This window comes from Lissotriton helveticus, chromosome 11 (assembly GCF_964261635.1).
Source record: "Lissotriton helveticus chromosome 11, aLisHel1.1, whole genome shotgun sequence".
In the NCBI taxonomy this organism is placed as follows: domain Eukaryota; kingdom Metazoa; phylum Chordata; class Amphibia; order Caudata; family Salamandridae; genus Lissotriton; species Lissotriton helveticus.
In genome coordinates this window covers 415,099,066-415,112,312 of record NC_136072.1, presented here as the reverse complement: position 1 = coordinate 415,112,312, position 13,247 = coordinate 415,099,066, and the positions used below count along the sequence as shown (strand labels likewise).

The following is a 13,247-nucleotide window of genomic DNA, read 5'->3' as shown; positions in this document are numbered from 1 at the left end:
TAGCCTGCTTCCCTATCATTGGGTGTTTCTAGCCATTCTATACATTTTAAGGCTTGGGATTTAGCGCGTAGCGTCTATCACTGATGGGGGACGAGTACTATGAGGAGGAGTCGCATGGCTACCTCAATGATGATGAATTCTACCAGGCTGTGGATAGCTCGATCTATAGGTGTGTCCAAGAGATAGTGGGACCTATGAAGGATCGCCTTTCGGCACGAATTATACAGGAGTGCGAGAGGGTGACTCAGGCCCACTTAGGGGGTTCTGCTGGCTCTACCGCGCCAACGGGGACTACTCCCCCTGCCCCCAAGAAACCCTGTAGGGACGTGGTGTCGGGTGGACCGCAGGGTGTAGATAAGGACGCCTTTGAAAGGCTGCGGGACGCATTCCTAGCTAAGGCGATAGACCCTGCCCCTGCGTCCTCTCCGCCCCCGGGCCCTTCGGCCACTGCAGGGTCGGCTCCTTTGTCTCCTGGCCCGACTACTCCAGCTGACACCGACTTTGAGGATGGGTCGGAGCGCTCTTGGCGGCCTTCGGGCTCCGCCGCCGAGCTTCCACGGGATACTTCGGGCATGTTGGACCCGGATGAAATAATGTATCCGCGGTCCGCGGCCTGGGCCCCGGGGGAGAAGGTGGCGAAGTTTGTCGCTGGCCGCCTTCGCAAGCCCTTAGAAAAGGAGGCGAGGAGCTGTTTGCGTGGGGAATGCCCCAGACCTACGCTGGAGGGTAAGGTTGCCCTAACCCCAGAGTTGGACCCGAAAATGGCTACTTTCTTGGCAAAGTTTGTCAATTATTATTATTATTAAGGACCCCCGCAAAGGCATCGACCGCTCCTGGCGTTCTTGCCAGGATAAGCTCTTGGATGCCATAGGCCCTATTACGAAGATACTAGATATGGCGGAAGACGCCAAGGAGTCCGGGGCGCCCATCTCTCCTGAAGGTCCTCTCTAACTGGGCACAAAGAGTAGTGGTTTTCCTGGGGAACGCGAATTGCGCCTTGTCTACTGAACGTAGGAGGTCCCTCTTAATTAAATTAGATCCTAAGCTGGGTGACCTAGCCTCTTCTGAAGCGGGAGCAGTGGCCCAGGGGGGTCTCTTCGGAGAGCCCTTTATTAAAGAACTGGGGAAGTTTGTAAATACCTTCACATCCCTGGATAGGGCCCAGTCAAATATCAAAAGGGTCTTCCATCAACGTTTCTCCAGGGGGGCCGGTCGCGGAGGGGGCCGCGCGACCGGCCGAGGTGGTCAACAGGCGACCAATAGAAATCAAGGCTCCGGGCGAGGACAGTATAACTCCTTCCAGAACTACAATACCTTCAACGCACCAGAGGACAACGTTTCCGTGGCGGATTCAAGAATGCTGCCGGAAATACCTCTAACGGTGAGTGTCATTTCGGCAGACACGGTCCGCGTGGGGGGTCGATTGGCTTTGTTTCCAGATGCCTGGGCCCCGCTCACGGCGGACGCTTGGGTTTTGCAAACTATACAGGGTTTCCATGTGGAATTTTACGACCAACCCCGTCAACACAGGCCTCCCCCACCTATCGTCTTCTCTCGTGCGGACGCACTGTTGGTAGACGAGGAGGTGTCGGACCTGCTACGCAAAGGCGCTATTTGCCCGTCAACTCTTCACCCGGCAGGGTTTTTGAGCAATTTGTTCCTGGTGGACAAAGCAGACGGGGGGAAGCGTCCGGTGATCAATCTCAAAGAGTTCAACGGTTGGTTGGTCTACCGGCATTTCAAGATGGAGGGTATCCATCTTCTGAGAGACGTCTTACTTCCCGACGATTGGATGGTGCGTTTGGACCTCAAGGATGCTTACTTGGTGGTCCCCATCCACCCCCCGCACCGTTGCTTTCTGCAGTTTCGGTGGAGGGGTCAGGTGTTCGAGTTTACCGCCCTTCCTTTCGGACTTTCTTCAGCCCCTTGGTGTTTCACCAAGCTCCTTCGGCCGGCGGTGGAATTTTTGCGGAGCCAAGGTATCCGGATGATAGTCTATCTGGACGACATCCTGGAGATGGCACAGTGCCCGGTACAATCGGATCTTAAGCTCCGCCAGACAATTTCCTTGCTACAGAATCTCGGTTTTGTAATCAACAGCGAGAAGTCTGTTCTGGTCCCGTCTCAGACGGTGGTGTTCCTCGCTTTTACTGTGGATTCGGTACGATGTACCCTGAGTCTCCCATCCAAGAAGTTGGGGAAGATTCGACACATCCTCCGCCAGACGGTCTTGCGATCGCACACCTCTCTCCGTCAGATTGCCCGAGTGGTGGGCCTGCTGTCGTCCTCCATCCAGGCAATCTTTCCGGGGCCCCTGCATTATCGTGCCCTACAGCGCCTCAAGGCGCACCATCTCCGGAGAGGTCTGACATACGATCAGGTGGTTCCCCTGTCGGACAAAGTGAAGGAGGAGATGCGCTGGTGGCTTACTCACATGGAGTATGAGAAAAAACAATGGTCCTAGACTATTGATTAGATTGACATTATCAGGATAACATTTTGAATGAAAAAATGCGATTAAATCTGCATATTTAGAATCAAGCTATATGGGAGAAAAGTTTTTTTGAAATGGCTATTATAGTATATGTATTGCATACAAGAAATTTAAACGATACCCAAAAGGCAACAGATGTAATCCCGTGTTTTTCGATATTCACTCGAGGATGCCAAGGTGAGAAAACACAACTATATGGTTGCACGTATTTCTCCCCACTAGCTCTAATTCAATTCCTTTTATACGGACAGAAGAAGTATCTAATGGAACTTCTCTGCCTTTTATTCTAAATTAGGTAACGCTTGTACCTGTTTCCAATCAGAGACGAAGAAGAGGTAATCCAAATATCACGCCACTCGTCTTTATAGATCTACAGAAGCGGCGGTCATAGAATATCGACACCACCGGAGTGCCCGTGGGGGCGCTGGTAGGACACTACCACTGATCCACCAGACATTGGTAAGTGCACCTTGACACTGACCTAGGGCCTTAATTGACTATAGGTCCCCCTAATCCGGGACTAATCAAATTTGTTCGTCCCTTACAGGTCCTATTATTCCGAACACAAGCCAAATCTACATAGGATCACCCAAACAACAATTAGGTGAGTTGAGAATCCCGTTCGATTAGAAGTGGACTGTACATCTAAAGCCGGTAGCCCTTGGGAGAAGGGCACTGACCTATGTCCCACTTTGCTTTACCCGATAGGTGTACCCCAGAAAGCTTGGAGGGAGTCGGACCCAACCAGCTTCATTGGTAATGTACCCAGCAGCACACAAAAAATAGTAATCGGCTAAATTGAACACCTTTTAAAACCTACCCCACTTTTATACCCCAGGTGGCTGATCCAGACATCAAGAGTGATCACGGCCAAGTCTCTCCCTTATCCCTACCCTTTGCCCACGTCCTGAAGAAGACCCGCAGCCGAGGAAACAAAAATCCCGAGAGCATCAGGGTCGAAACGTCGACGCTTTTTACCTAAAGTGCCTGTACCCCAGTTTGCCCCATCCCCCCCCCCTTTTTCCCTTGAACAATTTGGACAGGCTTGTTCAACTAGCGGAAGCATTGCCGCCTTGTTGTTTTCTTGTAAATATTGAAATTGTACTTTATAATTGTTCCTTTACTCCTTCTCTTCACTTGAGCACCCCTTTCCTTTCACCTTGACTATAACTCTTATAGTCTTTGCGCCGTGTATTAGTAGAATTGTCTTTTTTTGATTTTGTAAATAAATGTGATTGTTTTTTGATAACATAAAAATTTGAAATGTGGGTATGGTGTTTACTTTACATCCAATCTTGAGATTACATCTGTTGCCTTTTGGGTATCGTTTAAATTTCTTGTATGCAATACATATACTATAATAGCCATTTCAAAAAAACTTCTCCCATATAGCTTGATTCTAAATATGCAGATTTAATCGCATTTTTTCATTCAAAATGTTATCCTGATAATGTCAATCTAATCAATAGTCTAGGACCATTGTTTTTTCTCATATTATTTATACCCAGGTCCTTTGATTTTGTGGGCGACACCCCATTCATTTAATGGTTACTGACATGGAGGCCTGGAATGGCCGGGCGATTTTCGGTCCGGTTCCCGACTTGGTGATAGAGTCCGATTCCAGCCGGGCCGGATGGGGCGCCCGCTGTGGAGATTTTTCCACAGGCGGCGCCTGGTCTTCCGGGGAGCAGGAGCTCCATATCAATTGTCTGGAACTGCTAGCCGGGTCCTTTGCGGTTCGTTGCTGGACCAAGGACACGGTTCGTTCCTGCGTCTTGTTGCGCATGGACAATGTCTCGGCGGTGCGCTACGTCAATCACCTGGGGGGCCTCGTTCCAAGGCCCTGTCGGACTTGCCAAAGGACTTCTGGACTTACTGCCTGGCGCATCAAGTGTCAGTTACGGCCGAGTACCTGCCGGGTCGAGACAACCAGGTTGCGGACTGGCATTCCAGGTACCTGCGGGACTCCAGTCAGTGGAAACTGGATCCCAAATGTTTAAATGCCGGGGACACCAGCTGATTGCGGGTGTACCGCTGGGGGAGCACCCTTTTGTGTGCCGCCTCCTACGGGGAATTCGCCTGTCCCTGCCCCCAGAACCGCGTTATTCGGTTCTTTGGGATGTCAATCTCGTGCTGAACCTTTTCTTGTCATGGCCTCAGAATAGGTATCTGTAGTTGAAGGAGCTTTCAGCGAAATTGGCAATGCTTCTTTGTCTGGTGTCGTGCAGACGAGTGTCAGATGTACGCGCCCTGGATGTCGCGGCAAGAGTCTTTTCTCCTGACGGGGTGGTTTTCACGCTGGGACGTCGCACGAAGTGCGGTTCACGTACGATTTCCTACCCATGCTTCGTGGACATGCCCAAGTTGTGTGTAGTCCAGTGTTTGAAGGCTTATGAGGACTTGACTTTGGAGCTTCGCCCTCCGGGCGAAAGACAGTTACTGATCGCGCTGCGAAAGCCGCACAAGGCTGTCTCTTCTCCCACCATCGCCAGATGGGTACGGTGGATACTGCAGGAAGCTGGTATTGACACAAAGCAGTTTGGTGCTCATTCGGCTAGAGGGGCCATAGCCTCGATGGCGTTCTCTTTAGGAGCTCGTTTGGAGGATCTGATGCGAGCAGCTGATTGGTCTTCGGACTCCACGTTTAAGAGGTTTTACTTTAAACCTGTGGTTGACATTGCTCATTTGGTGGTGAGTAAGCTTTAAACTAGCATAATCTGAAGCCTCCGGTCCTGACATAGAATCGAAATTTGCCTAGCAGAGTAACGGTAAGTTTCAATTCTATTAAGGACACGGAGGCGAGGATTATCCCTCCCGGTTCCTGTGGAGACTACCCGCCCGTACTGCAGTAAGTAATCTGGTTTCCAGTCTTATGTCGCTGTAACTTGCTGATGTTGCATTGCGTATGCTTGGATGCCCTGCACCGCTGTGGCATTTTTTCTTGATAGGAAATGATGGTGCCAAGCAGGATCAGTAATGACATAGCGTGCCTCGCGCGAAGAAAGAGGAAGTGGTCATGAAGGGGACGTCCTGTCTAGCTTCAGTGGAGACTGAGAAAGGACTATAATGTGGACTGCATAGTGATACTCATGGGAGTTGTAGTTGATGTCTGTTTTCTGTTTGCCCATAACCTTTGTTCTCAAAAAAGGTAGGGCTGTTATTTAAATTGTTTTTGGCTGCTGTGACTTTTGTAATAAACAGCGAAGAAGGTACAAAAGCATAATCCTCGCCTCCGTGTCCTTAATAGAATTTAAACTTACCGTTACTCTGCTATGCAAATTTCGATTCTTCAGCCAAGACCCCTTCCAAACTACCTTTCTTCCCATATCATTTTTGTAGAGCTATTAGGAGACAACTACTGTATCGCTGTGCGATATTTTCTAACATAGGCCCTATGTTGCAAGTCTACATAGTACTTTCCTTTTTTGGGGCTTGGGTATGAAACCAAATAGGCAGTGTCTCTCTATAATATTATCGGTTGTTGGTCTCAATTTTGTCGCCATCTCACACTACCCATCCAGGCAGTTTCGAAAGTCCAGGTCATACATGTGGCTTCTGGTCCGCCACCTTTCAGGCATGCTGGGGATCTGTCAGGATATGACTATTCAGTCTGGAGAAGTCCATGAGGTAAGATGCTAGAAATTTAAGTGTGTCAATTCAAACAGCATTGAAGGTACAGCATAAAGGTCTGTCCCCAAAGGAGGTGAACATTTTGTCTGGATACAGATTGCCCCTACAGTTCGGTATCTACCCACAGACCATATGTTCACTTTTCGAATGGTTGCAACCACCTGATCGGCTAAACGGGAAGTGCCTCAAGATTCTGTACGTTGTAGAACCTTTGACAATAATTGTAATAGTTTTAGACCACTGGAACCGCTTCACAATACGACCTGATCCATTAATGTTTACTTGAGTATTCTGCCAAGTCTAATTATTTTTGTAGGTCTTCGTGTAAAACATTTTTACATTTTGAAAAAGGGTTCTTCAGATAATGTAATAGGGACAGTAACTAAAGTGTGCCACTCATTCTAAAGGAAAACTACATTCTCGAATGTAGTCCACTTGTTAGTCATAAACACTAAAATTGGTTCCAGCACTGGATGACCTACTTTCCACGTTTCCCTGCAAGAGTACTTGGAAGCATTCAACTATGTTAAAGACATCTGTTTTTACATTAAGATATTACAATATCAGGCAACTTATCTCTGGGGGCAATTATGTAGTCACAATAAACTTGCCTGCATAGCACTCCTGCCCATTTTAACAACTTCAAACAACGTGACTGGTTCTCCTCCCTCTCCATTCTGCTGAGGGAAACCATTCGCTCTTCCTCGTCCCACACCTCTTGACCCGGGATCAATGCGGTTCTTCTCCCCGGGGGATTTCCTGGGCTTCTTCACTGCAGACTGAGAATCAAAAAGGTATATCAGTAAATGTATCTAGATACATGGAGGTTATTTTAGCAGCTAAAGCATGAATAACAGTTATTTTATGTGTATTTTAATATTACCAATTCCAAGCCAAAAAACCAATATTCATGACGATGAAGGAAAAACACTACATATCTTAACCAGTTTCTCCAGAATGTGTGTCCTCTATACTGTCATTCAACCAACAATAAATAAAGGAAGTCTCGATGCTTAAGATTAAATGAAAACTCCTAGATGCAATACAGTCTTACGTTTCAGCATGCAAAAAATGTCTAAAGTTTTCGAAAGATACAAGGAAAACTAGACTTTTGGGGAAAAGGCTCAAGGGTTGCTAAGGTATACATTTCATTAGCCACACATTTGTTTTCCCCATGCATCTCTGAAAGAAAAACGAGCATTGGCAAAGCCAACACGCCTCACCTATCCTATGCAAGAGCTATTGGTTTGCCAATATGTTTTAGCCATGTTATACACAGGCGTGGCTGCTGTTCAACATGGCTAAAAGTTAGTGAGGTAAAGGAGAGTGGAGAGGAGTGTTAAGTGGAGTACAGTGGAATGTTATGGAGAGGTGGAGAGTAGTGTTGACTAAAGTGGAGTGTCATGGAATGGCAGGGAGTGCTGTGGAATGAATAGTGTCAGAGTCGAAGGGCGTAGAGTGGATTAGAGCGGAATGGTGTGGAGTGTCAAGAGTAGTGTAGTATAGAGTGTATTATAGAGTGTTGTGGAGTTGAGTAGTGTAAGAGTGCATAGGCAGAGAGTGAAGTAAAGTGGTGTAGAGTGGAGCAGCATACAGCAGTAGTTTTTAACCTGTGGTCTGGGGACTCTGGGGGTCCGAAAAGTCTACTCTGTGGGTCCGCAATTGCTTAGAAAATAAAATAGAAACCGATTAAAAAAGTGTATATAAATTTATCTTTTAACGTTCTGTGAAGAAATTTGAAATTTGATGCTACAAATTAAGTTAGCATTAAAGGATTGATTTGCATGAGCAGTGAACTGCATCAAGCAGAATACAGTGTTCATGATGAGTGGCCTCGATTGAATTTAGAAAAGTTCCAGTCTTCCTATTAAAAGTTTACATTAGTGTGTTAATTAAATACATTTCATCATTTGTGCAATCGTTCGATGAATGATGATTAGACCAGCTATCCTAGTGGTAGCATGGACAAAGCAGTCTTAGGCTAATACTTCAGAGAGCATGTGAAGCCAATTGTTTTACCAATAACAACCCCTTGAATACCAAATGAAAGGACACCATACAAGGTATATATCAAATGTATATGTATTTATTACTAAAACACAACCCCTCTGCGCTCTTTATGAGGTCAGAGTTCGAGATACAGCACAAGTTACTCAATAAGCATACTATAAGTTGCACAAATACAATTCTGCCCTAGGGGCCTCATGAACCACATACTAAAGAAGTGGTATAAGAACCACTTCAGGAAAGGTGAGTAGGCCTAGGAAATCGCTGGGGCTACACTGATCAACCAAAGGACTGGAAGTAGGAGACCCACAGGATGCGTGTGCAGTGTCTAAACACACACGCGAGTTACCATAGACTTGCAATGGGAACGTAAAGTTTACAAAGTAGTTGATTTCGGACATTCCGGGTGGACCTTGGAAGAACCCAGTTAAACTAGGACACTTGGATAGTTGTTACCCACAGCAGCACCGGAGTACTCTAGTTACCTCACCCAGCGAAGCCGGGTGCATAGGTGTTCTTTTGTGTCGGGTTTCGTCATCGAATCCTATGGAGAGCTGCAAGAAGATGCTGCAGGCGACCAGGAGGAAGCTGTCCGGGTGGATCCAAGGGTGGATCGGAGTCGAGAAAACCTGACAGCAGAGGGGACAGAGTCTGGGTCACTAGCCAGTGACCGGGAAAGAACCAGGAAGGAACCAGGCGATGTCGAAATGCAATCAGGTGAGGATGTGAAGCTTGTCTCTGCAGCCACGTGGACCAGGAGGCGTCGACAATGACCAGGAGATGGATACGGACTGTCCAACGAAGGATCTCGCTGTTGGCGGCATCGGTATCCGGATTGGACCCAACAAGCCTTGGCAAATGCAACTCACGCAGAAAGGGAAGATCGGCTTCTGTTCAGACCAGCAAGGTCTGTGGAGCTTCCCCTTTACAGGAAAGCAGGAGCAAGCCCAGAGCAACCAGGCAAGCTGTGTTGATTCAAAGTGATGTCTTCAGGAGGGCCACTAGCCAACGGGCTAGCAACCGCGAAGACGCGTCGAGGGGAAATGCAGGCGCAGGCCCCACGCGACACTCGTGGAGTGTGGAGGGCTGAGCTTCGGTGCACTTACTGCTTGGGGTTGGGGCTTCTCAAACCCCAATGCACAACTTCGAGGACGCCTCAGAAGCTGCACAGTTAGCAAAAAGCAATTACTGCAGGAGGTCCGGTCCCACGTCTCTCGTGTCCGCCACGGGTCTCAGCTTTGATGTGGATGTGGGTGGGAGTCAGAGAAGTTTGGAAGTCCAGAGGCTGCTTCGCTAAGTCTTCGGGATCCGGCTGGAGCATCGACAAAGCAAACCTGCAAGTTTACTGGTGGTGCCTGTTTGCACAGGGTGGCCACTCCTTGACCACAAGGGAGATTCTTCAGTCTTCTAGTTGCAGTAGAATGTCGAAGGTCCAGAGTTTCGTTTCAGTTCAGGATAATCTCAAGTCTCTAGACTCAGCTCCTAGCTTTATACCAATCTAAGGGGCTGGATGACCTGCTAGGTCCCTCCTATGGGTGGAACCTGGAAAGGGGTGGTCACAACCCTTTTCCTTTGTCCAGTTTCGTGCCAGAGCTGGGGCTGGAGTGCCCCAGCAACTGGTTTGAACCAGGCTATGCATGGAGCACCTTGTGTGCCCCTGGCAGTGTCTCATTTCATTCAACCCACCCTGCCCCAATACACTACAGGCTGTCTGGGTAGGTGCTAGCACCTCCCAAGACAGGAAACCTATTGTCCAGGCCTCCCCTGCTGGAGTTTCGTCCAGCAGCAGGAGGTCAGACTTGTGTCTATGGCAGCTGCATCCATTTTGTGATGCTGCGGCTCTATTTAACTTCAACCAGGTAAAGCTACAATTACATGTCTTCTCCCTCTAGAAGGGTGGAGTGCTACCCCCGCCGCCAGAACTGGCGGAGTGGGGGGGGGGGGTAGTATTCCAAAGCGTATGACACCTTACACGACATGTTTTGATAAAGCCAAACCAAAGTCAGCAATAACCGCGAGGATAATAATGCACTTAAGAGTATATGGTATGGCTATATCATAGAACAGCTATAAGCACATGGTTCTGAAAGCTGCAGACAGGCTCAGCTCATGCTAGAGCACCATCTCACATAAAACCAAGCACTCTGCCTTCAGGATTGTTAAGGCCTGCCATAGGAGTGACTTATAGGTGTATATGTGTCTATATATAATGGTAGGTATAGGAATACTATACCTAAGCAAGGGGTGATTACACAACCTTGCCCTAGCTGACTGATCAGCCAGTTGTGTCAATTTGGATGGCCAGCCAGGGGTGGCATAATACATGCTGCAGCCCCTGGTAGGCCTTGGATGCACCTATGCCCTGGGTACCGATTGTACACTATAGAGGGGCTCACAAAGGTGACCCAATACCCAATTGGATATGTACCTAAAGTACATGGTATGAATTTAGAGAGAGAACAGCTGGGCTGTGGGTCTGATGAGCAGGCCCACAGCCACACCAGTCGAAAAACCAGTGAATCAGGGAAAAAAGTGGGGGTGACCATAGGAAGCAGACCCTACTCTCCTATAGCATAGAGTGGCGCAGTATTGTGGAGCAGTGTGTCAAGGAGTGGAGCAGAGATTAATGGAGTCAGAGTGGAGTATTGTAGAGTGTTGCAGAGTGGACAAAATTGAAGTGACAAACTACAATGGTGCAGACTAGATTCACATACATTGCATTGGTTGTGAGTAAAATGGTGCAGAGTTCATTGGCGTAGAATGCAGTAATGTAGAGAAGAGTGGCACAGAGTAGATTGCAGTGGCGTATAATGGAATGGTGCAGGGTAGAGTGTAGTGGTGCAGAACAGATTAAAGTGGTGTAGAGTGGGGTGATGTAGAGTGGTGGTGATGCGGAGTGGCGTAGAGCGGGTGTGATGTAGAGTGGCGTAGAGTGGGTATGATCCTGAGTAGCGTGGCGTAGAGCTGGGTGAAGCTCAGTGGGGGCGCAGAGTGCAACGGTGCATAGTAGAGTGGGGTAGTGTTAAGTGGTGCAGAGTAGAGAGGCATAGAGTGAAGTAGCGTAAAGTGCAGTGTCCATGCCAGCGTAGTGGTGCACAGTAGATTTCAGTGGCATAGAGTGCAGTGCGCAGAGAGCATTTGAGTGGTGTGGTGCAGGGTAGAGCGCAGTGGCGCACAGGAGAGTGGTGTAGAGTTTAGTGGCAGAGAGTGCATTGCTGCAGAGTACGTTTGTCAGAGTGCAGTATTGTAGAGTAGAGTTTCGTAGACTGCAGTGGTGCAGAGTAGAGTGGGGTATATTGCAATGGTGTAGACTGCTGTGGTGCAGTGTTGTAGAGTATAATGGCAAGGTAAACTTCCATAGAGTGTATTGGTTTTGAGTACAGTAGGGTAGAGTTCAATGTCACAGATTGTAGTGTTGCAGAGGCAAAGAGTGCAATGGTGCATATTAGAGTGGCGTAGAGTGCACTGGCATAGAGTAAAGGGGTGCAGAGTAGAGAAGAAGAGTGCAGTGTACAGTGGTGCACAGTAGATTAGAGTGGCGTAGAGTAGTGGAATGGTGCACTGGCACAGAGCAGTACAGTGGCGTAGAGTGGTGCAGGGTAGAGTTCAGTGTCAAAGTGCAGTGTTGCAGAGTAGTGTCAGAGCACATTGAGTGGCGTAGAGTGCAAAGGTGTAGAGTTCAGCAGTGTGGAATAGGATGTAGTGTCCCAGGGTAGAGTGCAGTGGAGTGGACATGAATAGAGTGCAGAGGTGTAAACTAGATTGTTTCACAGTAGAGTGAAGTGTCGTAGAGTGCAGTGCCGTAAAGTGCAGTGGTGCAGAGTAGATTAGTGTGGGGGTAGAGTGCATTGGCACAGAGGAGAGTGATGTGGAGTGCAGTGACGCGGAGTTGTGTGGTGCAGAGTGGGGTCAAGTGGACTATGCATAGTGTGGTAACGCACTGCCATTACAGACAACACATCTTCAAATGAAATGACTACTACATTTGCACAGACACAGTTTTACTGTTAAAGCATACCGCGCACAAACCATGTGTGGAAATGTCATCACCTAGTGTATAAAATACAAGTTTCCACCACACTTCATAATTACCAGAAATATGCTTCATTTGTGCTTTCTATGTTCTGATACAACTGCACAGTTAATTTACCGACATTAAGATTTTGTTTTGTGCTAGGAAAAGAAATAGAGCATACCCCCAATTACCAAGCACGATTGTCACATAATTCCTCTCACTTTGAAGTTAGAGAAAGAAAAGTAAACAAGTGCCCTGGAAGACAGAACTTCACATTTGACCTCTGTCTTTGAATGCACAGCAAATGTGACATGATCAGAACGAGTTTTAAAGACCTGTTTACAGAAATGTAGTACTGGTAGAATAATACAGTGCGTAGGGATTGGGCATGGGAAGGGATACACTCAAGCTGGGCACCCTAAAACAAAGCTACCAAAAAGAAAGCAAGCAAATGTAAGTTACAAACCACAAATCCAATGGCAAGCAATGGGGGGAATGCATTCCAAGGGAAGCTTTCCAAATGCCCCCAAGATGTTGTTAGCAAAGCAGCCAGCTACACTGACTGGTAGGCTTCGACCTAATTAATGACCTTTGGTGTTTGTAAAAGGTAAAGTTCTCTGCATTAGGTCGAATGATCAATGACCAGACAACTTTTAGCTGACTGCTGTGGAAGACCTGTTGTGGACAATGCCAATATTTACAATAGACTTTGTCCACTCCATTAAGCACCATTGGCTTGCTTTGACAATATCATTTGCATGCTTCTTTTAAAGTAGCTGAACTACATTATAGTTCTTCTATCTCCCCCTTGCACATAGCCTCTTTAGCTTTCTATTGATTAAATGACTTCTAGCCTCTAGAATAGAAACAACTTGTTCCTGTTCTTTGAGCTTTCCATGGAAGTGCACGGTCTTTCTTGAACTCTCCCTTGCACGCTGCTCCCACCCTCAATTACCTCCTGACACTGCCCAGCTCGTCCCTTTCTTCCTTGACCGCATTCTTTTTCCTGCTCCGACTAGAATTCCTTCCTTGCCTACCTAGTCTCAGTTGCCCTCCTCTGGCACTGACTTTCCTCTCCCTGATGTTCCGCTGCCCCTCCTA

At 47.7% G+C, this 13,247-nt stretch overlaps 1 protein-coding gene across 3 annotated transcripts in view; it reads right to left on the bottom strand.

Annotated features, from left to right (window-relative positions):
* The window catches only part of STAG1 (STAG1 cohesin complex component), a 1,346,357-nt gene that overhangs the window by 855,971 nt on the left and 477,139 nt on the right, over window positions 1-13,247 (bottom strand). For all 3 annotated transcript variants that reach the window (XM_078665875.1, XM_078665876.1, XM_078665877.1), the window contains exon 4: window positions 6,736-6,903. In XM_078665875.1, coding sequence (XP_078522001.1) covers window positions 6,736-6,903 — 168 coding nt within the window. The remainder of the gene's footprint in view (window positions 1-6,735; window positions 6,904-13,247) is intronic.